At 47.0% G+C, this 24,460-nt stretch overlaps 1 protein-coding gene across 1 annotated transcript in view; it reads right to left on the reverse strand.

Moving 5' to 3' along the window:
• Positions 1 to 20,204, reverse strand: part of LOC141153009 (CD48 antigen-like) — a 56,787-nt gene extending 36,583 nt beyond the window's left edge. The window contains exon 1 of the mRNA XM_073637683.1: positions 20,108 to 20,204. Coding sequence (XP_073493784.1) covers positions 20,108 to 20,174 — 67 coding nt within the window. The 5' untranslated portion in view covers positions 20,175 to 20,204. The remainder of the gene's footprint in view (positions 1 to 20,107) is intronic.
• Positions 20,205 to 24,460: the final 4,256 nt, after the last annotated feature.

The following is a 24,460-nucleotide window of genomic DNA, read 5'->3' on the forward strand; positions in this document are numbered from 1 at the left end:
TAGTTTGAGTACTTCATGCATGAACCAGCACATGGACATGAAGCATAAGTTGCAGTGGGAAGCTCAGTGTGCTACAATGAGGCATAGCCGGCCGGGCCAACCATCGTCTTCCATATCTTGTGCATCCGCGGCCTCTTCATCCTCTGTGACTGGGGGGACAGCAGTCACACCTGTTTTGGGGCGTAGACCTGCCACCTCTTTACCCGCAACAGCCAGCGTGATTGGCAGGTCATCATTTTCTTTGGAGGTGGTAACACCAGCTGGTGTTGAGCGCTGTTCGACATCGATAGCACCACCTTTGGATCAAGGCAACCTAACATGTCCACCTGCATCTTCCTCACAGACCGGCAGTTTGCCGGGGACACCCTTATCAACCCCGTCTAAGCACAATAGCCAGCCCTCGGTCCCTCAGATGTGGACAAGTAAAAGACCATTTCCTCCTAGCCATGAGAAAGCTAAGAGGTTGAATTTCACCATCTGCAAGCTCTTGGCTACAGAAATGCTGCCTTTCCGCCTGGTGGACACAGAGGATTTTCGAGACCTTATGTCCGTCGCAGTGCCCCAGTACCAGATGCCCAGTTGGCACTACTTCTCAAAGAAAGGTGTGCCTGCGCTCCACCAGAATGTCGCACACAACATCACCGCTTCTTTGAGAAACTCTGTGTGTGACAGGGTGCATTTCACCACAGACACTTGGACGAGTAGGCATGGACAGGGGCGTTACATGTCGCTGACTGGGCACTGGGTAACTATTGTGACAGCAGGACAAGGGGCTGCTGTCCAAGTCTTGCCGTCCTACGAGTTGTGCGTCAATCCTCTTTATCTCAAAGTTCCTTCACTGCTTCTGCCTCCTCAACCTCCTCTCGGTCCTCCACCTGCACCCAAAGCCTGTCTGGTCATGCCACAAGCTTTCTAACTGCGCAGAAGGGATCCTGCACACCTCCTTACTATGCTGGCAGTAGGGCTCAACGTCATTAGGCGGTTTTTACTTTGAAATGTCTGGGAAATGTGAGTCACACAGCTGAGGAGTTGTGGTCAGCTCTCTAGAACCAATTTCATGAATGGTTATGTCCACTGGACCTGAAACCAGGGAAGGCCGTGTGCGACAATGCTGCAAACCTGGATACGGCCCTTCGCCAGGGCAATGTCACACACGTGCCTTGTATGGCTGACGTGTTGAACCTGGTTGTCCAGCAATTTTTAGCCCACTATCCCGGACTAGATGGCCTTCTGCAGAGGGCACGGTCGCTGTGTGCTCACTTCCGCCGTTCGCATCCCGCAGCTCAGCGACTTACATCTCTACAGAAGTCGTTGGGCCTGCCACTTCACTGGCTAAAATGCGATGTGCCTACCCGGTGGAATTCAACTCTGCACATGTTACAACGACTGTGGCAGCACCGACAAGCCCTGGTGTAATACGTTCTGACGTATAGCCTGGGCCAACGAGATCCAGAGGTGGGGCAAATCACGTTGGAGGAGTGGTCTCAGATCAGGGACATATGCACCCTTCTGCACAGTTTTGAAATGGCGACGAAGATGTTTAGTGCTGACGATGCCATTATCAGCATGACTATTCCGGTGATTTACATGCTGGAGCACATGTTAAACAGAATTCGGAGTCAGGTGGTGGCACAAGAGGAGGTGGAGGAAGTAGAGGAGGAGGAGTTGTATGAGGAAGGGCTAACATCTGCAAGGTCCAGACGGTCGGCAGCACCAAGGCGGCAGGCATGTGAGGATGGGGGAGATGGTTTTACCAGGGCGCATGGTAGCAGCCAAACTAGTGAGGAAGGTGCAGGAGCCCAGGAAGAAGTGGAGGACGAACTGATGGAAGACTCATCAGATGAGGGAGACCTTGATCACATTTCTGTTGTGCAAGGTTGGGGGGAGAGGACAGAGGTACCTCGCCACCAACACAACAGGACTTGGTGCTCCTGGATGCGCAACACACATGAGTGCCTTCTTGCTGCACTACCTGCAACATGACCCTCGAATTGTGAGAATTAGAAATAATCCTGACTACTGGGTTGCCACACTGTTAGATCCCCGGTACAAAAGTAAATTTGCAGAAATTATTCCTGCCATAGAAAGGGATGCACGCATGCAGGAGTATCAGCAGAGACTGTTGCAGAATCTTACATGTGCTTTTCCACAAAACACCAGTGGTGCACGTAGTGAATCTCACAGTTCCAACTTCCCAACCGTGGGACCGTCGAGTGTTCAGTACTCAAACTGTAACAGAACCACAGTATCTGCTTGTAAAATCAATTTTGTGGAATCATTTCACCACTTTTTTTAGCCCATCCTTTGCAAGGCCACAGGAGACAAGGAGTCTGTCACATAGTCAATGCCTAGAGACGATGGTACAGGAGTATCTCCAAGTAAACATTGAAGCCATGACTGTGTCACTGGACCCTTGCTCTTTTTGGGCTTCCAATCTGGATAAATGGCCAGAGCTAGCCACTTACGCCTTGGAGATCTTGTCATGCCCTGCAGCCAGCGTTCTGTCTGAACGTGTGTTCAGCGCTGCTGGTGGTGTGCTGACAGATAAGCGCACGCGGCTCTCCACTGATAATGTAGACAGACTCACGTTCATAAAGATGAATAAATCATGGATCCGAAATGACTTTTCTACCCCTGTGTCATCCTGGGGAGAGTAAAAGCTTGATGATTGGTTAAAATCACCTCACCAACCATTTTAAGCTTTCAAATTACTAATCATGTTTATCTGTATCTTGGCTGGAAAATAATTTGGGCTTTGTAGCAGTGTGCAGCACTGATTCTATTAGGCCATCTATAATAAGCTCCACCAGATTTAAAATTACTAATCATGTTTATCTGTACCTTGGCTGGAAAATAATTTGGGCTTTGTAGCAGTGTGTAGCACTGATTCTATTAGGCCATCTATACTAAGCTCCACCAGATTTAAAATTAATAATAATTTTTAGCTGCATCTAGCCCGGAAAATAATTTTGGGGCTCCGAGATGCGCAAGACACATAAGTGCCTTCTTGCTGCACTACCTGCAACATGACCCTCATATTGTCAGAATTCGAAGTAATCCTGACTACTGGGTTGCCACACTCTTAGATCCCCCAAACTTTTCGATCAACCTTTTCATTTTAATAAAGACCAAAAAAATGGTCATTTTTGAAATTATAAGCATTAGCAGGTTATTAGAAACTGAATTCAAACAGTTTTCAACTGAAAACTTTATTCTAGGTGATGTTACATTTTCACATAGGACCCCTTATTCGAAAGGAGCTTCTGAACTCTCTCGTCCATTGAATTTGTCAGGTTTTGGATGGTTTCTGCTTCAATTGTTTTGCATGAGGACAGAATACCCTCCCAGAGCTGTTGCTTAGATGTGAACTGCCTCCCGCCATCATAGACACTCCTTTTGATGATGCTCCAGAGGTTCTGAATGGGGTAGAGGTCAGGGGAGCATGGGGGTCACACCATAAGTTTGTCCCCTTTTATGCCCATATCAGCCAGAGATGCAGATGTTTTATGTGCAGCATGAGATGGTGCATTATCATGCAAAAAAATGATCTTGCTGTGAAATACACGGTTTTTCTTCTTGAACCATGGCAGGAAGTGCTGTTTGAGAAACTCCACATACATTATGGAGATCATCTTTACCCCTTCAGGGATCCTAAAGGGGCCGACAATCTCTCTCCTCATGATTCCAGCCCAAAACATTACTCCACCTCCTCCTTGTTGGCGCTGTAGCCGTGTTTGCGTGGGGTGTCCATCAACCAGCCATCCTCCACTCCATCCATCTGGACCATCGAGCGTTGCACGGCACTCATCCGTGAACAAAACAGTTTTGAAATCAGTCTTCATGTAATGTTTGGCCCACTGGAGCCATTTCTGCTTGTGTGAAGTGGATAGAGGAGGTCGACAGGATGGCGTATGCACAGCTGCAAACCTCTGAAGGACCCTGCATCTTGTTGTTCGGGGGACGTTGGAGGCACCAGCAGCTTCAAAAACTTGTCTGCTGCTATGACAAGTCTTTTTTGCCGTTGCTCTTTTAACCTGACGTAATTGCCTGTAGGAAACAGTCCTCAATTTGCCCTTATCAGCACGCACACGTGTGTACTGTGAATCAGCTACATACTTCTTGATTGCCAAGACACTTCATCCTGATCATCGCACAATGTTGATTGTAGTCATGCCTTGACCTAAACACTCCATAATTTGTTGCTTCTCAGCAGCCGACACATCCTTTTTCTTTCCCATTTTGGCAGAAAATGTAGGCTGCTTAATAATGTGGGACAGCTTTCTTAAGTAGTCTTCCCTTTCATTGGACACACCTGCCAAACTAATTAGCACAGGTGTCTGCAATTGCTTACAGTGATATAAAGAGCCCTGACACACATCACCATCAATGAGTTTAACTGACATACAAACAAATTCTTCCCTTATCACTCCTAAACACTTTTTGCATAATAATTTGGAACACAGTGTACATGTGCTTTTCAACAAAACACCAGTGGTTCACGTAGTGAATCTTACAGTTCTAACTTGCCAACCGTGGTCTGTATGGAGTTGTTCAATAAAGGGCCCAAAATTAATATAACATAGATGGGAGAGGTCTCTATGAATAGGAATTCCTAAGTATTTGATACCCTGTAAGGGCCAGGCAAAGGGAAAGTTGGACTGGATGGAATCCTGTATGGATTTGGGGAGGGCCTCAGACTTCACTGCATTGATTTTAAAATTTGACCATGTAACAAAGTGATCTATTTCAGCCATAACAGCATGGATGGATATATGTGATTGAGTGATATATACTAGGACATCATCAGCAAATAGAGAGCACTTGTACTCGGTGCCTCCCACCTCAATCCACCTAATATTGGGGTTATGGCGAATTGATGAGAGCGGGTGCTCCGTCACTAGGATGTATAAGAGAGGGGATCGAGGACATCCCTGCCTTGTCCCATTGGTGATTGTGAAAGGTGATGAAAATGTTCTGATGCACCCCCTGGGCCTTGGGACACCCGGAGCTGGACCCTTTTTGGTGGATGCTGGTGGTTGTAGTCTCCGTGGCGGCGACGCGGTTCCGTGGCTCAGGGCGGTCAAACCAGTGGCGGAACTATTTATGTGGTTTTGATGTTTAAATGTCCGACTACGCCACCCGTGGATTGCGGTCAGAGTGAACCGCCGCTGCAGGGCAGACCGCTGAGGCTGGTGTTGTGGGTGCAGCAGAGCGTAGCTTAACTCCCCACGGGAGGAGTATAGCCTCAGGGCAGTGTATGCGGAGGATGGGGGTGATGGTGCAGGGCAGCAGCAGTAACAACACAGAGTCAGTGATGCAGTCCAGGGCCTTTACTCAAAGTTCTTATTATCCAGACCACGTCTGCAGGTAACGGCTGCCCACGTCGTACTGTGCTCACCAGGTGAGGGGCTCAGACAACTCCCGGACAACTTTGGAGCACTTCACATGACCCCCTTTGTGAGTCCTTTGTCTGGCCTTTCTTACCAACCCTTCTGTCCGGCTGCCTCGGGCCTCCTCTTGGTAAACTTGGCGCCAGTTTCCCTGACCCTATATGGTGCCTTCCTAGCGTGTGTAGCGAGGGGCTGCGCCACATAAAATGTCACAGCCTCCGGTTTCTAGCTGAGGGTCGTTTCCTGCCTCCACTAGTTTCGGGGACCGGTCTCCCCCTTTGGCCTGACCCCTCCACGCAGGTGGATTCGGGCGTGCGGTGGCGACTCGCCCGTCCTCACCCCTGGGATCCCTTCATTCCTCGTTCCTGGAGCCTTCTCCGCTCCTCTTCCTTCCTTCTCCCTCTTCCAGGCCTGGGCCTCTGTTACTAGGCCCGCCTCCGGAGCAGAGCTCATGCAGAGCCCCTGCTCTCTGTCACTTCTGCTTAGACTTCTCTGCACTGAACTAATATGGTGCCCACCTTTTATACTCCCTTCTCAATGCACCCAGGAACTGCTTCCTCCCTGCTCCTGCACTACAGGGTTCCCCTTCCTCAGTGTTCCCTCCCCCCACTCCAGCCAGGGACAGGGACTGTCGTGCCCATCTCAGGGGCATATTGGTCGCCCTGCCTGACGGCAATGTGGCGTAATGCATGCAGGTGTCGGGTCCTGATCCACACTCCATCCTTACCAGAGAGTGAGATATCACACCTCTGGGTGAGGTGCAATACCTCTGTGGCAACCGAGCCCTCAGGGTGCTACAGTTCCATTTATCTTCAGCCTAGGTGACGTATTGCGATACAGGGCCGTGATTTTGGCTATAAAAGGGTCCCCTAGACCCCTACCCCAAGCTTTTTAAGAGAATCATATATGGCGTGCCAGGAGACTCTATGGAATGCTTTCTCAGCATCCAACGAGAGTATCTAATTACAAATTTTTAACTGCATCTAGCCCAGGAAATACTTTGTGCCTAGTAGCAGTGTCTGCTAGTCAGCGGATTATCCCGGCTGTTAAGCAAGCTACACCACCTGTAGTTTGGACACTTAATTTTTTCAAAGGAAATGCTTTGGGACCACGGGATACTCAGTGAAGAGCATCAGGAGGCACCCCAAGGCATAGGGGCTGGGACTGGCAGTAGGATGCCTTGCGGTGAACAGCCGAGCTCGATCCTTATAAAAGCTTTTTAACTGCAGCAGCTTTAGTGGACGCTACTGGCGCTGGAATTACGCGGCTGCTGGCATGAGACTTGCCCTCCAATAGATCCTTGTAAATGGATTTAAAGTGTATTCATTCAAATTAGAGAGACAATTTAAATTAAAAAGCTTAGAGCTGCCTCCACCACAGGGGAGCTCGCTCGACCCACCAGCGGACAGGCACCAGTATTGGGAGAGGGGGGCTGGCCGTCAGGGTTCACCGCGGCTCTGGTACAAACCCGGCGACACGGAGGTAGCACGGGCAGGAGAGGACTGGCCGTGTCGGCTTCTCACTTTTTGGATTTTAGAAGGGCATGACATGCCTATATCTGTGTCTCCCCGTCCTTTTACTCCTCCACCTCTTTTCTTTTCGCATGACTATATGTACATGTCACTTTTCCATGTGTTAGTTGTGTCTTCTGAGCAGTTTGTCAGCTTTTGGACACCTTTGAAGGTGTTTTCTATGTGTTTCTATGTGTTTTTGTTTGCCTGCCATTGGTTTTAACGGTGTTCGAAGGTGTTCGACGAACAGTTCGACGAACAGTTCGGCGAACACACGGGTGTTCGACGAACCGAACCGAACCCGAACACTACTGGGGTGGCTCAACACTAGTGATTACACACAGCCTAGCCTCATCTCATCCCAACGTGGTTTGGGTAACAATGAGGAAGAGGAAGGACAGGATCTAGTATCTTGCACTATAGACGGTACTACCTGCACAGCTGTCATACAGTCTGTTCAGCGTGGATGGCCAGAGGACAGAGAGGAGGAAGAGGAGGAAAGCTCAGTGATCAGTCATCCTCTTGGTGAGGACACGGAATTCTTGCCTGTTAGCAGTCTGGCACGCATGGCTAAGTTTATGTTACGCTTCCTTTCCCATGACCCTTGCGTTCTCAAAATTTTGGGTGACCGCCATTGCTGGTTGGTGACACTTCTAGACCCACGCTACAAGGAGAACTTTATATATCTTATACCTGAGGCAGACAGGTCTACAAAACTGGGGCTGTACCAGAAGGCCCTTGTTGCGGAACTATTAAAAAAATTCCCATGTGAAAGCGCTGGCGGCAGAGGGCACACTTCGTTGGACAACCAAGGAGTACAGGCGAGAGAGACACAACTTCAATCCAGCAGAGGCAGGGGAACACTGTCAAAGTTCTGTGAGAGTTTTCTCAGACCCTCCCATCAGACAGGCCCTGAGGCGAGGGGTACTCTCACAAGGAGTGCAAAGTTTGGGAAGATGCTGAGGGAGTACCTTGCCAACCGTACCAATGTCCTCCATGATTCCTCTGTGCCTTATAATTATTGGGTATCTAAGCTGGATATGTGGAATGAACTGGTCTCTATGCCTTGGAGGTCCTGGCCTGCCCTGCCGCCAGCGTTTTATCAGAGCGGGTTTTTAGTGCCACTGGTGGAATTATAACTGATAAGCGCATCCGCCTGTCAACTGAAAATGCTGACAGGCTGACTCTTATAAAAATGAACAAAGGCTGGATTGGGCCAGACTTCTCAACACCACCGAATGATAGCAGCGTAACATAAACTCCAATCCAGTGTCTTTTCTTAGGAGTTGTATTCGCATGCACCTTTTCACACCCACACATTCGTATATGCTTCCTGATTTTGGCTGTTTGCTCTTGTCCTCCTCCTTCTCCTCATACTCCACCACCATATCACCAGGTTGACCATTGTCCGTGATGCAACACCCACCTAATTTTTTTAAAGGGTGCTTATGATGCCTGATACAGTATGTTCATGTATAGCGCCCAGGGGTAAAGGTTTGTCAGCCCATGCGCTTAGCGCATGGGCATTACAAGTATAGGAGGCCCGCTCCTTTCTAATGGGAACATTTTTTTATGAGGCCTTCCTCCACGTCTCTTCCAAGGGGCATTGAAGTGCCTCCAAATTTTTGGCAGTCCTTGCATTCACTGCATAGGCCAACACTATGGGACTCTCTCTCTTTTCTAATGGGAATTTGTCGTACTTGTTACTGTGGCCCTGCTCCATGTGTCTTTAAAGTCTTACTGGTGTTTTTATTAAAATTAGTCAGCCGTTGGACTCACTGCATGCCTTATAACTGTATATCAGACTCTCTCCTTTCTAATGGGAACATTTCGTACCTTGTTACTGTGGCCCTGCTCTGTGTGTCTTTAAATTCTTAGTGGGGTTTTTCCTAAAATTGTCAGCCGTTGGACTCACTGTGTGTGAGGCTCGAAGCCCTATCCTGGGAGATGGGGAACTCCTAGCCGGGTCCTATGTTGTCGATGGGGTGCAGCTGTGGCCCGGACCCGCTCCGTGCCCAGGGCCGTCACATTAAAAAGGGTGGTACGAGCTTATCCGGGTTGAGTGGCTGATCTCGACTACGCCACTTGTGGTACCTGGTGAAGGCCACCAGCGCTGCTGCAGTCCTCTGACGCGGAATGTTGTGGCAGCCGGCGTTGATACTACTCCCCACAGGTGGAGCAGGGCCTCAGGGAAGAGAGACAGGATGGAGGGGGTTGTAGTGTAGGAGGTCTGGTGCTGCGTAGTGCGGTGTAGTGCAGAATAAAGAATCCGGAGGCCATAGGGGTTAACTTCCAGGGTTTTTACTCACGGTGGAGAGTGCAGTTGAAAGGCTTCTCCCTGCTCCTCGCGGAGTTCTGCGCTCACCAGAGACGGGGGGTCCGACAACCTCCGAGTAAGTCAAGTTTTCAATCAGGACCCCACACCAGAGTGTTCCTAGACTTCAGACCGGGTCCTTTCCTGTCTGTATGTGTAGATAGGCTGGGTCTCACTCTGGACTTTGCTCAGAAAAAGGGTACGGGTGGCAGCTCTGCTCCTTCCGTTACCCGATGGGATCCTCTGGGCCTACCGGGCTTCCCTGACCAGGATGTAGAGTAGCAAGGTCAGGTGTCGGGGGCCGGTACCCCTCTTACAGTCGGAATCCCTCTGACTAGAACAGAATAGCGAGGACAGGTGGCGTATACCGCTCCGTCTGCATCCCCCCGGGATCCATTTGCGGTGGAGCTACACTCCCAAGCTCCGGGCCTTCTTGGTCATGGTCCTTGACCGGGCTGAGACATACATGATCTGCAACCTGCCCCTCGACCCAAGGCCAGGGTACGAGGGCCGTGCCTCCATCCGCTGCAGGTCCAGAAAGGATACACATTCAGGGAGGGAGATCACAATCAAAGAACCCAGAGCCAAGATGGCTGTGTATTAAATAAGAAATTTAATATGTCACTGAAATGTGAATCCTCCACCCTCACCCACTAATTGGTTCCCTATCTCTTGGTTCCCCAGTCTCCCAACTTCCAGTAGAGGCAGCACCTATTGCCTACTAGCCCCCTCTGGTGGGAGAAGTGTGGTGTTGGATGTGGAGGTGGGGTCCTGATCATCACACTGTTCTTACCTCAAAGGAGGAACACTACACCCCATTAAAGAGGTGCAGCATCCCTGTGGCGGTCGAACCCTCAGGGGCGCCACATTTGCATACCCTATAACTGTATAGCAGACTCTCTCCTTTCTAATGGGAACATGTCGTATCTTGTTACTGTCGCCCTGCTCTGTGTGTCTTTAAATTCTTAGTGGGGCTTTTCCTAAAATTGTCAGCAGTAGGTCTCACTGCATACTCTATAACTGTATAGCAGACTCTCTCCTTTCTAATGGTTGTACCTTGTTACTGTGGCCCTCCTCTGTGTGTCTTTAAATTCTTAGTGAGGTTTTTCCTAAAATTGTCAGCCATTGGACTCACTGCATACCCTCTAACTGTATAGCAGATCCTCTCCTTTCTAATGGGAACATGTCGCACCTTGTTACTGTGGCCCTGCTCTATTTGTCAAAACAATAGGATCTTTCTTTAGTATAAAAAACAGCGTCACCAATTTAACAACAATGTAATCACATTGCTCAGCTCATGCACCTCCTCCTCCATCTCCGAAATGACCACATCAATCACAAGCTGACAGCACTGCAGCACTGCCTCGGCCAAGCGGCAACAGGCTATGCTGAAGATAACATGCTTAATGCTTAATTGACAAACCGCCCAGCGCTGCAGAGTTGTTGAAAGCTGTAACACAGCAGCCTGATCTGTGGCTCTCACCGCTGAACATACAGCCAGGCAAGGTCGTGTGTGACAATGGGTGGAACCTGGTGACGGAGAAATTGTTAGAACCTTGCTGTTAGGTTTTTTTTCCTTTGCTGGTCACATGACCTTGTTGGCCTATTTAATCCTGCTCCGCCCTTCTGGCTTTGCTGGACTTCATTGTATATCTACTTTCTAGCTAGCCTGTGCTCTGTATCTAGCTCTGTTAGTTTGCTTGGTCTACGGACCTCTATGTTCTATCTATTTTGTTTGTTCGTCTGTCTGCTACTATTTCTGTTAGGAGGTGTCCCATATTCCTCCCAGTCCTTAGTACTTGTAGGGATTCCCTCCCCACATCTATAGGTCTCCGTACAGACTAGATTAGGACTTTAGCAGGTCTGATCGCAGGATCAGGTTCCCTGTTACATCGTAGGGACTCAGCTGAGTCCTATAGTAGGGACAGATCTCCTCTCTTTCCTTAGCTTTGGTAGCAGAACATAACAGTAAGTCCAGCCTGCAAATTCTCTAAGGAAAGATTTTTTTTTTTTTTTGTTCCATCATGGTGTCGGTTCAGGATTTGGCTAAACACCTGCAGGGACTCTCTCTGGAAGTGGCCGAGCTCCGTCAGCACGTGAGTAACTGTCCTGGAGCATATTTCTTGGAGCCTAAGGTATGTTTGCCGGATTTATTTTTTGGTGAACATCGAGAATTTTTTTCATTTAAAAATGCTTGCTTATTGTATTTTCGTTTGAGACCCAAGTCCTCTGGGGATGAATCCCAGCGCGTAGGGTTCATAATGTCACTTTTGCGCAAAGAGCCTCAGGAGTGGGCCTTTTCTTTGCAACCTAGTGATACATGCTTCAGATCAGTGGATAGTTTTTTTTCTGCTTTAGGATTATTATATGATGATCCTGACCGTGTGGCATCAGCTGAGACTGAGTTGAGACGTTTAAAACAAGGATCAGGTAATGTGGAAAAATATTGTACTCATTTCGTCGTTGGTCCACTCTAACAGGGTGGAACGATTCTGCTCTGAAAAGTCTATTTCTTGCTGGGCTCAGTGAAAGGGTTAAAGACCTGCTAATTGCTTATCCTACACCTGAGGATTTGCAACAGGCTATGCAATTAGCTATACGGGTGGATAGAAGACTGCGTGCTAGGGTTAATGAGAGCAAATCCTCTGCTATGTCAGTTTCTGGTTATGATAATGTGTGTACAAACAGTGGTGAACCGATGGAGATTGGATCGGTGGCACCTCGCTCTCAAGAAAAAGACCGTCGTTTTTCGGAAGGCTTGTGTTTCTATTGCGGAAAATCTGGTCATTTGATTAAAGGCTGTGAGCTTCGTATGAAGAAAGAAAAAAAAATGGTCAGTCATGCCCGTATTGCCTGTTTAAATTCCAAGGGTATATTTTTAGCTGCTTCCACGATTGCTCAGGAAAAATTAATGGAATTTCGGGTGTTTGTTGATTGCGGGTCTACACTGAATGTAATTGATGGGGGATTCGTGGAAAAACTCAATTTAAAACCTGAACCTTTATCATCCCCCATTGCTGTGGTTTCTGTGGATGGCTCCCCTTTGAAGAATATTACTCTCAAGGTCAGTGAATTTCCTCTCACTATTAATGGTGCTCACCATGAGAAATTGGATTTGGTAGTGTTGAATAACTTGCCTTCTCCAGTAATATTGGGTTTGCCCTGGTTAAAATTTCACAATCCTGTACTGGATTGGTCTACCAGTGAAATTAAATCCTGGAGCCATAAATGTTATGACAAGTGTTGTAACGGGCGTATTGCAGCTTTGGATAGGGGAGAATTGCCTGTTCCTATTCAGGATTTTTGGAGAGTTTTTTCTGAGAAAGAATCGCAGGTTTTGCCTCCCCATAGAGACTATGATTGTTCTATTGAATTTGTCCCTGGAGCGACTCTTCCTAAAAGTCGTTTATTTAACCTTACTATTCCTGAGAGGAAGGCTTTGGAGGAATACATACAGACAAGTTTGGCCGCCGGTCACATTAGGCCCTCTAAGTCTCCTGTGGCGGTTGGATTTTTTTTTGTAAAAAAAAAGGACGGCGGTTTACGTCCTTGTCTGGATTTTCGTGAGATTAACAAAATTACGGTACGCAATCCTTACCCACTGCCATTGATTCCTGATCTGTTTAACCAGTTATTGGGGGCCAAGTGGTTCTCTAAAATTGACCTTAAGGGGGCATACAATCTGTTGCGCATGAAGGAGGGTGATGAATGGAAGACTGCTTTTAACACTCCTGTGGGTCATTTTGAGAATCTGGTTATGCCTTTTGGTCTTACTAATGCTCCTGCATTTTTTCAGAATCTGATTAATGACATCCTTAGACCTTTGATCGGTAAAAATGTGGTTGTGTATTTGGATGACATTTTGATTTATTCGCCAGATCTGGAGTCTCATTGGCGGAGCGTGCGTGAGGTATTACAGTTATTAATGGACAATTCGCTTTTTGCTAAGCTGGAGAAATGTGAGTTCGCTGTACAGAGAATTAGTTTTTTGGGCTACATTATCTCCAGCAAAGGTTTTGAGATGGATCCGGTTAAGGTTCAGGCTGTGCAGGAATGGCCTAGGCCTATTGGTTTGAAATCGATACAGAGGTTTTTGGGTTTCGCCAATTACTATAGAAAATTCATAAAAAAAATTTCTAGTATTGTCAAACCTCTGACTGATCTCACCAGGAAAGGTGCTGATGCGGTTCAGTGGTCTTCTGAGGCCATTGAAGCTTTTGTGTATCTCAAGGAGAGGTTCACCTCTGCTCCCATCCTTATGCAGCCTGATGTTACTAGGCCGTTTTTGGTTGAGGTTGATGCTTCCTCTGTGGGGGTTGGCGCAGTATTGTCTCAGGATAACGGGGATGGATTACATCCCTGTGCCTTTTTTTCAAAAAAATTTTCGGAGACTGAATTGAATTACGATATTGGTAATCGGGAATTATTGGCTATTAAACTCGCATTTGAACACTGGCGCCACTTCTTGGAAGGTGCGGAATTTCCCGTTCAGGTTCTTACGGATCATAAAAATCTGATATATCTTGATGCTGCCAAGCGCCTGAATGCCCGTCAGGCTAGGTGGGCACTGTTTTTCTCGCGGTTTAATTTCTCCGTTACTTACATCCCTGGTACTAAGAATGTTAAGGCGGATGCCTTGTCTCGCAGTTTTTCTCCCATAGTCGGTGCTGAGAAAGAGGAAAACATTTTACAAGAAGGTGTTGTGATAGCTGCTTTAGACTCCGTTTTGGAAGATGAGATTCTTAAAGCTCAGGAGAATGCCCCATCTAACACTCCTCATGGGAGGTTGTTTGTGCCTGGGACCTTTAGGAGAGATTTGTTTGTTGAGTGTCACGAATCTCGGTTGGCAGGTCATCCCGGAATCTCTGAGACCAAGAGACTGGTGGGTCGCAGTTTTTGGTGGCCTGGATGGCAGAAGGAAGTCATTAAGTGGGTGCGCCAATGTACTATATGTGCTAGATCTAAGTCCTCACATACTCCTGCTGCGGGGTTACTTTGTCCTTTGGAGGTCCCCAGTGCTCCTTGGACACATTTGGCTATGGACTTTATAACTGACCTTCCCCCCTCTGAGGGTTTTACTGTCATCTGGGTGGTCGTGGACCGTTTTAGCAAGATGTGTCACTTGGTTCCCTTCGTCAAACTGCCCTGCGCTAAAACTCTCGCTAAGGCCTTTGTCAAGGAAATTGTCAGACTTCATGGCGTTCCTACTGACATTGTTTCTGATAGGGGTCCTCAGTTCGTGGCTCGTTTTTGGCGTGCCTTTTGTGACAGGTTGGGAATTCATTTGTCGTTTTCATCCGGATATCATCCTGAATCTAATGGCCAGACAGAAAGGAAAAACCAGGATGTTGAGCAGTTCTTGCGTTGTTTTGTGGCAGACAATCAAGAGGGGTGGTCTGAGTTTCTGCCACTTGCCGAATTTGCTCTGAACAATCATACATCTTCTTCTGCTGGTTGTTCGCCTTTTTTTTGTTGTTCTGGGAGACATCCGTCGTTTGGGTCGTTCTCCAAGTTGGGATCTGCCGTGCCTGAGGAGGAGAATTTTTCCGGTGATTTGGAAAGAGTTTGGACGGATGTGCGTGGTAATCTTCAGGAGGCCAACAGAAAATCTAAAGACTACTTTGATAGGAAACGACAGGAGGTTTTGTTCGCTGTTGGTGACATGGTTTGGTTGTCCTCTAGGAATCTGCGGTTGAGGATTCCTTCTAAGAAATTGGGTCCCAAGTTTGTAGGGCCCTTTAAGGTGCTTCAGGTTGTCAACCAATCTGCTGTTAGGTTGGAGGTTCCTACCTCCTGGAGAATTAATCCGGTCTTTCATGTCTCTCTGTTAAAAAAAGCTGTTGTTTCGGATGGTGACGCCTCTGCCTCTGTTCCTCCGGTGGTGGAGGACGGGGAATATGAAATTTCTCGCATCCTTGACTCTAGACGGTATAGAGGTAGTTTGCAGTATCTTGTGGCCTGGAAAGGTTTCGGACCCGAGGATAACTCTTGGGTGAGGTCAGATGATGTTTCCGCGTCCAGACTTATCAGAGCGTTTCACAGGAGATTTCCTGATAAGCCTGGTCCTAGGGGATCCGGAGGATCCTCTTAGAAGGGGGGGTACTGTTAGAACCTTGCTGTTAGGTTTTTTTTCCTTTGCTGGTCACATGACCTTGTTGGCCTATTTAATCCTGCTCCGCCCTTCTGGCTTTGCTGGACTTCATTGTATATCTACTTTCTAGCTAGCCTGTGCTCTGTATCTAGCTCTGTTAGTTTGCTTGGTCTACGGACCTCTATGTTCTATCTATTTTGTTTGTTCGTCTGTCTGCTACTATTTCTGTTAGGAGGTGTCCCATATTCCTCCCAGTCCTTAGTACTTGTAGGGATTCCCTCCCCACATCTATAGGTCTCCGTACAGACTAGATTAGGACTTTAGCAGGTCTGATCGCAGGATCAGGTTCCCTGTTACATCGTAGGGATTCAGCTGAGTCCTATAGTAGGGACAGATCTCCTCTCTTTCCTTAGCTTTGGTAGCAGAACATAACAGAAATGACAGCCGGGGTAGATACGGTTTCCCTCTATGCCAGCCCTTTCACCGAGCTAAAGAATATGGCTGTGATGAAATACCTCTCCCACTAAAAAGCTGTTTAAGATTGAAAAACATTGTGCCCACCAGAGGATTTGATTCTGGGGGCTAACCTTTCTCCCTCGCTCAAGAGCCCCATATCAGCTGCAAAGTTAGCACTATCATGAACTTTCCTGAGGTAGAAGCCAAGCACACCAGAGGATTCTCTGGTGGGACCATCCAACCCTGCCGAGAAGCAGTCCTGGCTAAGAAACGTGCGGGGGGAAGGTTCCCGGACACTCTATATCTGCTTTTTTAATGTGGATTGGCCATGATTATGCATGCTATTTCTCAAACCGCATTACAGATCAGGCCATTGTCCAACTCTGTATTCAAGAAATTAAATGCACAAAGAAAGATGTGTGTGTGTCAAAGCACCACGGACAAGGGCGAGTTGATGTTGGACGGGCTGCCATTGGTTCTGCAACAAGCTGCATTACAGGACTTCCTGTGAGAAATGACATGCAGGGTAGATAGTGTTTCCCTCTATGCCAGTCCTTTCACTGAGCTAAATACATATGTCAGCAAAAAAAAGTTGTGGACTGGCTCCGTACCGTCCCTGGTCACATTCACTTGTCCACATGTTTGTGGTTAGCTGGTCCTTCCCAATAAGTGCACTGGGGAGGGCACGGGTAATGTTGTGGGACCCGTGCTTGTGGAAGGCGGAGGCGATACCGGAAATATAGTGGCGGCTGGGGACCGAGTATGGACACCCGGCCGCCGCCGGCATGAGGTTGTGTAAAACTTCCGCCTCCACAAGCTTAATAGGCTACATTTCAAGTGCAAGCAGCTGTCAAAAATTTGGCAGTATAGTATTGCAGCCTGTTTTGGCTGCCTGTGATGCGCCCCCTGGGCCATATTCAGGGGATACCCGGAGCCGGATCTGGATAGGGGTAGTAGTCCTTGTGGCGGTGACCCGGTCCGTGCCCAGGGTGTCAAACCAAGTGGCAGTCTATGGCAGTAGATGTTAACTTGATCGACTACGCCACCCGTTGAGTGCGGCTTTGAAGCCGCCGCTGCAGAACAGTCCACTGAGGCCAGGTGTATGAGGATGTGCAGCGTGGTGGTATAACCCCCAACGGGAGGGGTATGGCCTCAGGGCAGCAGGGATAGATGATGGGGGTGATGGTGGTACACGAGCGCAACAAAGACAACTCGGAGTCTTGGTGGTGCAGTTCAGGGTCTTTACTCACGGTTACTCGGTTACTGCTCCAGGCCACCGCTGCAGAGGTGGCCGCCTGTGTCGCGCTGTGCTCACCAGGTGAGGGGCTCTGTTAACTCCCAGGTCTTTCTGGAGTGCTTTGCAGGACCCCCTTTATGTCCCCTGTCTCTGGTCTTCAACCCCACTAATGACCACGCTTATGTCCAGCTGCCTCGGACCTTCTTGGTGGGCAAACGTTGGCCTGCGTTTCCCAGGTCCTATGTGGTGCCTTTCTAGCGGGTGTGGTGAGGGGCTGCTCCACATGTAATGTCGCAGCCTCCGGTTCTTAGTTGAGGGTAGTTTCTCTCCTCCACTAATTTGGGATCCGGTTCCCATCTTCTTGACCTGACCCCCCTACTCAGGTAGCGGTTGGCGTGTGGTGGCTACCAGCCAGTCCACACTCCTGGGGTCCCCTCTGTCCTTCCTGGAGCCCAGTCTGCTCCTCTTCCTCCTTCTTCCCTCCTCCAGGCTCAGGCCTCCTGACAGGGCCTGCCTGTGGAGCAGAGCCCATAAAGCAGCTCTGCTCCCTGTCTTCTCCTCTCTCAACTCACTCCCTTTCCAAGATGGTGCCTCCCTTTATACTCCTGTACAGAGTGCACCCAGGATCTACTTCCCCCACGCACACACTACCGGGTTCCCTTCTCTAGGTGTTCCCTCCCCCCACTCCAGCCAGGGACATGCTCACTCGTGCCTGCATAACTAATGGGAGCACCGTCGAGCTGTCCCCCGGAAATGTGGTGTAGTGCATGTGGGTGTTAGGGTCCTGAGCCACACTCCATCCTTACCTGGAAGTGAGATATCGCACATCTGGGTGAGATGCAATACCTCTGTAGCAACAGAACCCTCGGGGTGCTACACCTGCACACTTGCTCTTGCATTCCAAGGAATGGGGTAGGGACAACTGAATGCTGCAGTGGGACAAGGACATGGACGGTGATTGTTGCAAGTCTGCAATGACAGGTGCATGGCAGGAGGCATCTTCGCATGCTCCAAGGATCACTTATGATGGGCACACTTTTAGGCAGTGACCTTGGTGTCAGAGATGCTTCCAGAGGTCTTCCCCATGCTGTTCCCATGTCTTTTCAGCACTGTATGCATGTGTCTGATGATGTGTCACACACCACATGGCCAAATAAGGTTGTAAAATGTTAAAATTACATTTCGTGGTGAATGCATTTGTCTTGGTTGAAAGCAATGCAAAATTTGCAAAAACGCATCAAAAACACTATGTGTGAACATAGCCGAAGGTGTGGAGGAGTATTTTTGGTTTTGGTTCTTTATTTTGCCTTCTATACAAGTCATTACCCTGGAAAGGATGTTCCTTAACATATTTCCCAGGAAAATCCATTTTGGTTTCGTTTTTGTATGTTTTATTGTGAGTCCGTAAAAGTGGCGTAATACTCTGACAACGTTGTTAACAGCAGTGACCTGGGAGTCATAAATTCTTCCAGGGTTCTTCCCCATGCTGTTCCATGTCATTTGAGCAATGTTCCCATCAATTTGGGCAATTTTTAGTCCCTCTGCAAACCGCCGGGGGGAGCCGCCTGGAAAATGCTCGAGTTTCCCATAGACTTACATTGGGCTCATTGCTCGGGTCGAGCACCCGAGTATTCCAATTTGCTCGACCTGAGCAATGAGTACCCGAGCATTTTAGTGCTCGCTCATCACTACTCCTAATCCTAAAAGCCTGCAACTTGTACATTTGTCAGTTGTGTTGTGCTGCACAAGGCTATGTGAAGGAGGGAAGATTATCTCTGTGATTGTGTCAGAGGGGAATCTTGTCCACCATATTAGGGAGCTGCCTCCATAGCGAGTGAGAGCATAGAGTCCAGCCCTGGTTAGAGAGAAGGACCACTTTTGCAATGACGGGTAAAGTCCGACATCAGAGATTGAGGTGTAGTAGCCAAAGTGAGGAAACTTTAGCACACCTAAATGAAGGTGACCAGCAAAAATTACAGGCGGCTGTGAGAGACTCAAGGGTGATCGTACATAAATGAAGAGTGTACCACTACAGGGATGGAGGCCTTCGGTGTGAGAGGGGAGCAAAACTGTGCTGAAAACAAGGAAAAAGATGTCTAAGGTGCGAACTATGCAGGAAAATAGTCCGGCAACTACTGAATCTGCACCTTTGTTCTTTAGCTCAATCATGTAGTCAAATAATTGGACACTCAGTTGCGCTCCCATGAAAGCAATTTTTATGTTTTCACTAGCTACTTTACCTACAATCAGTATTTTGCAAAGCAATATACTGTATCTACATATGGATTTAGAAGAGCAGAATTTGTCATCCATCACTTTCAAGCTGCCCTCTTTTTGTACCCCAACAAAAAAATAAAAAATAATAAAATAATTTAAAAAATTAATCAAAAATAGTTGATATCGTCATATCCAAAAATTACAAACTATGAAAATATAAAATTATTTAAACCTTACGTTAAACGCCAAAAAGGAAAAAATCTGAATGCCACACTTGAAAAATGCATATTGACTCCAATAATGTCAGCTCAGTCTACAAAAAAATCAAGCCTCACTCAGCTCCACCAACGGAAAAATAAAAAAAATTAAGGGTTTCAGAAAATACCTAAACAAATATATATACTGTCTGTATATATGTATTTTTACAAATTTATAGGTTTTTTATCACCACTAATATATTAAAAAATATACAAGTTAGGTATCCTCTTCATCATGCAGGCATGGAAAATCATGTAACCACACAATGAAAGCTATAAAAGCAAAACCCAAAAAATAGTGTCAGATTTGAATTTTTTTTGCAATTTTTTTTCTCGTTTTCCAGTACATTACATGGTAAAGTGAATGTTGTCTTTCAAAACTACAACTCATCCCTTAAAAACGAGCCCTCAAACGGTGATGTTAATGGAAAAAAATGAAAAAGTTTCGACCCTTGGGAGAAAGAGAGGAAAAAACTAAAGAGCAAAAACAAAAAATTTCCTCCTTATTAAGGGTTAAAAAAATGATGCCGGATTATCTGCAGTGCCAGGAAAAAAACAGATAATCTGTCATCATTCCTCTACTGGCTGCGCCAAAAGGACAAAGTCAGAGAATATCTAGATGAAGGCCTCTTACCTGAAGAATGGACCAGAAGAAAGACGGGCACCATTACTGAGAGCAGGATTTGGGTTATGTGCTGCATCCTCTCACCGTGATGAGAAATGAAAGTGCACTTCCCCCCCTTGATCTAAATAACACCAAACATAACCACGTCTGCTCAGTCACGTGGTCACTGACCTCGTTTTATCCACATTGTGGCTTTACCAACCAAGAAAATAAAGAACAGGTTCAAAAACTGCATTATGAGTAATTTTGTATCTGGAAACTCTAAATCTCCCCCCTCGGTGAATCATCATCCAACGTTCCCAGACTTGTAAGTGTCGGATTATGGTTTATACTAAGCAGATTAACTTTTCATATTAAAACAAATTAAATTTTGATATTTTTTTAAAGTGAAAAGCTCCTTGAGGAAAGTACTACAGTTGTCAAAGATCCACCCTCGAGGAACATCTCCAATGTAATCTCTTATGCATGGGCTGTCTCTAGTATTTAGGTAAATGGGAATTAGCTGCAATAATGGCATTGACAAGCACTTTTGGGGCACAACTATGACTTGTACTTTTGGGATATGCTTGGCAGGTAGTTATAAGGGATTTGTATAGTTTTCACTAATAAGGCATTCGTAGCAAGCACAAATGAAAGTATCACCGCAAAGCACTTATGGGGGCACCTCTGACAAGCCATTTTTTGGACTGAGACTATTTAAAGAGGTAAATTTGTGGCTTACACACCTTGTTAAAGGGATTGTCCACTACTCTAAAAATCAATCCTAATTGGTCCAGAGTGGTTTAAAAAGTGAAAAAAACAATACTCAAATATCAAACCTATGCTATTACTCTGCATTCTGTACTGTGTCCCTAACCAGTCTCCTGACATCAACATCCAGAGGGGAAGTATGATGTGACTGCTGCAGCCAATCAAGAAGCTTTCTGCTCTGACAGAATGTGCAGGCTGCTACTCATCAGTGGTAGCTGATTGGCTGAAATGGTCAAGTGACTCCACCCGCTGAATGTTGAAACCAGGAGACCAATGGATGGCACAGTACCAACTGTGCAGGAGTGGTGCCTTTCTGGTCAGTTTTTTAAATTTCTTACACCTTCTTGGGCTGTAAAGGTTATTTTTTAAAGTACAACCCCTTTAAAGAAACTTTTTGACTCATTTTTAAGACACCAGGGCAATATGAAACCAAAATTAACAAAATCTTCAATGTAGTGTGAGGACAAGTGAGAGGTAATTTAGACATCTACGATAAGATATTTTTGAGTTTGAGTGCAGATGGAAGGGTCTTCATTTTGAACAGAATCCTGGCTACCTGCAGCCACAACTAGGTGGAGCTAAAGAGCTTACTGCATACGCTGAAACTTTATGACGTGTGAATGTAACCTGACTCTATTTAACATAGAAACCAACCACAGCGCAGCTTTTTATTTTTTAAGGAAAGAAAATGGGGACAAATTTGGTGAAATTCTTATCAACCCCCACCCATATTAGATAATTATTATACATGCACATCCCAAAGATACAAGAGTGAACATAATGCTGAGAAGTTGATATGGCAGATCTTTCCTGTCTGCTGTGGGTGTTGATAAAAAGGTTCCTTTTGAGAATGTGATGGTGGACCGGCTGAGATAAAAGTGACCCACGCTGCTCAGCAGTAAGGTGTAGCGAGACAGAACAACGAGCCTTCAGCTTCCTGTGGTTTTGCAGCGTGTAAGACCAGTTCTCAGCTTCCTGGTGTTCACTGCTGGACAAAAAGCAAGAAATGAAAGTTATTACATCTGGTGTCTAAAACTACAACTCTCAGCAGGTTGCTGCCATGCTATGCCAGGAGTTGTGCTGCCAAAATTTGAAGCTGACTCACAATCTACATTGGCAAAAAATTATCACAGTGACATGACTATACTTGGAACTTCATCAAAACTGGAAAAACTATCGCATTCCAAATAAGTGACAGTGCCACCTTTGTTCATAGGTTATGCCTGGTATTGCAGCTGATTTACATTAGTTTTAATGAAACCAAAACACAGCCTTCCGTCAAAAGTGCCGCTACTGTTGAATAATAGAATAATGAAGTACAGAATAAATGTGCACCTATACCATACTCTAATGAATAAAGACCCCCATAGTCACACCCCTAACTTCATACAGATGTAAGACTAAATTGTAGAATATTACAGACCCCAAATAAAATCCCTCCCCCAAGTGCATACAGAGCACTGAAATACTATAGACCCCAGATCTGGACCCCTAATGAAAAAAAACTCCAAAGCAGATCATAAAATAAAGATCCCCAGATCAGACCTCCAAGGGGAATAAAGTGTAAACCAGGAGCTTAGCTCCTATGGAGGTTCAGTCAACCAGAAGTAGATGTCTTTACCTCAAAGGAAAACAAACTCCAAAGGTTTTTTCACTGAAACGTCAGGATCAAGCCGTGAACAGTTTGTCATTGTCATGGAGGAACATTTTTGATTACACGTTTCCTCCAATTCCCAGAACTTTGAGGAAGATCAATGAAAATGACAGAGCCAAAGTCATTCTTCCCCTTTGGCCCCAAAGGGCCTGTGTCTTTCAAGAAACAGATATTGGAGGGTGCCCTTGAGGAAAGACCTTCTATCCCAGAGAGAGTGGTGTCATTCCAACATAGATTCTTGAACTGTCTGTATGGAGGATGAACTAGCTAAAAGAAGGATTCTCAGAGAAAGTTATCAGGCCTCTAGAGGCCTCTAAGAGACCAAACATGATAAAAAATATACCAGAATCTGGAAATTATTTACAGTCAGTTTATCTATCTCTTCTGTTCTGCAATTTCTTCAACAAGGTTTAGAGAAAGGTCTTAAGCTTCCACCTTAAAAGTGCAGTTTTCCGCAAAAAAATGTGAAATTACATGGCTGTTTTTCCCATTATCCTTTGATAAGGCATTTTTTCACGGCAATGCAAAATATGAAACCTACCTTTTTTCCACAAGTTCCCTTATGAGATCTATCTTTTGTATTAAGGGTTTTAGCAAATCCCCTGCTTGAACCTCTATCAGAAGTCAGTTTAAAGTTTTCATCCTGTTAAACCTTGTTTCTAGTGGCCATCTCGTCAGCAAGAAGGGACACCGAAACTCAAGCTTTCTCCTGTAAAGAGCCCTATCTCCGAAACTTCACACCATGCCAGGTTTCCTCCTAAAGGTTTTTTCTTCTGCCAATTTGAACCAGGAGATTGAGCTTTCCTCTTATTCTCAGGATAAAATGGAAAATTCCTCTCCCAACCAACTCCTGTTGGACGTTAAAAGGGCAGCATTAAATTGTCGTTCGGCAGAATTCAAAATGGATGTGACTCGCCCCCTGGGCCGTGCGGCACGCGGACCTGGGCAATAGGGAAACGATGGGAGTAGTAGTGGCGGCCCAGTCCCGCGGCTCAGGGTGGTCAGACCAATAGTAGTCTGCTACGTGCTTCAGATAATGTCCGACTACGCCACCCGTGGATTTGCGGTCATTAGGAACCGCCGCTGCAGGGCAGACCGCTGGGGCTGATGGTGGGTGCAGCTGAGGTGGTGTGACTCCCCACAGGAAGAGTGCAGCCCCAGGGCAGTGTAGTGGGTGGTGGGAGTGATGGTGGTGAGAGTCCCAGTACCGGTAGTGCTGGAGGAGCGAAAGAGCACACAGACAACGTACTGCAGTCCAATGTCGTTTACTCACAGTTCAGGTACTCCAGGTCACTTCTGTACAGGTAGTGACCGCCCGAGCCATGCTGCGTCCACCAGGTGAGGGGCTTGGTCAACTCCCAGGCAGTTCAGAAGTATGGCTCAGGACCCCCTTTTGTCCTTTCTCTGGCCTGCCTCACCAGTGACCCACTTTTGTCCAGCTGCCGCGGACTTGTGCGGATAAACGTGGGACCCGTTCCCCGCTGTCCTATATGGTGCCTCCCTAGCAGGTTTGATGAGGTGTCGCACCAATAAATGATCACGACGACCGGTCTTTGGCTGAGGGTAGTTTCTCCTCCACCAACTTGGGATCCGGTACCCTTAATCTGCCTGACCCTTCACCCTGGATTCTCGTGGGTTCTTAGGGTCCCTTCCACCTTCTTGTTCCTGAGCCCTTCTGTTTCTCTCTCTCTCCTTCTCTCCTGTTCTGTCTTCTCCTCCTTCCCTTGGCCTCTTCTCCAGGCCCACTTCTCCTTCTCCTCTCTGGCTCTGGCCTCTTCTCTAGGCCTGCCTCGTGGAACTGGGCCCAGACTGAGCCACAGCTCCCTGTCAGCCCTCTCTGGCTGCACTCCTTCTCTCACTGAACACTGTTCTAAGATGGTGCACACCTTTTATACCTCCCTCTGACCATGAGCCCAGGTGACCAGCAACCAATGGGCTCCTACCTACGCTCAGGAACC

Source organism: Phyllobates terribilis, unplaced genomic scaffold (assembly GCF_046119375.1).
Source record: "Phyllobates terribilis strain yellow unplaced genomic scaffold, ASM4611937v1 Scaffold_7__3_contigs__length_470593459, whole genome shotgun sequence".
Taxonomy (NCBI): Eukaryota; Metazoa; Chordata; class Amphibia; order Anura; family Dendrobatidae; genus Phyllobates; species Phyllobates terribilis.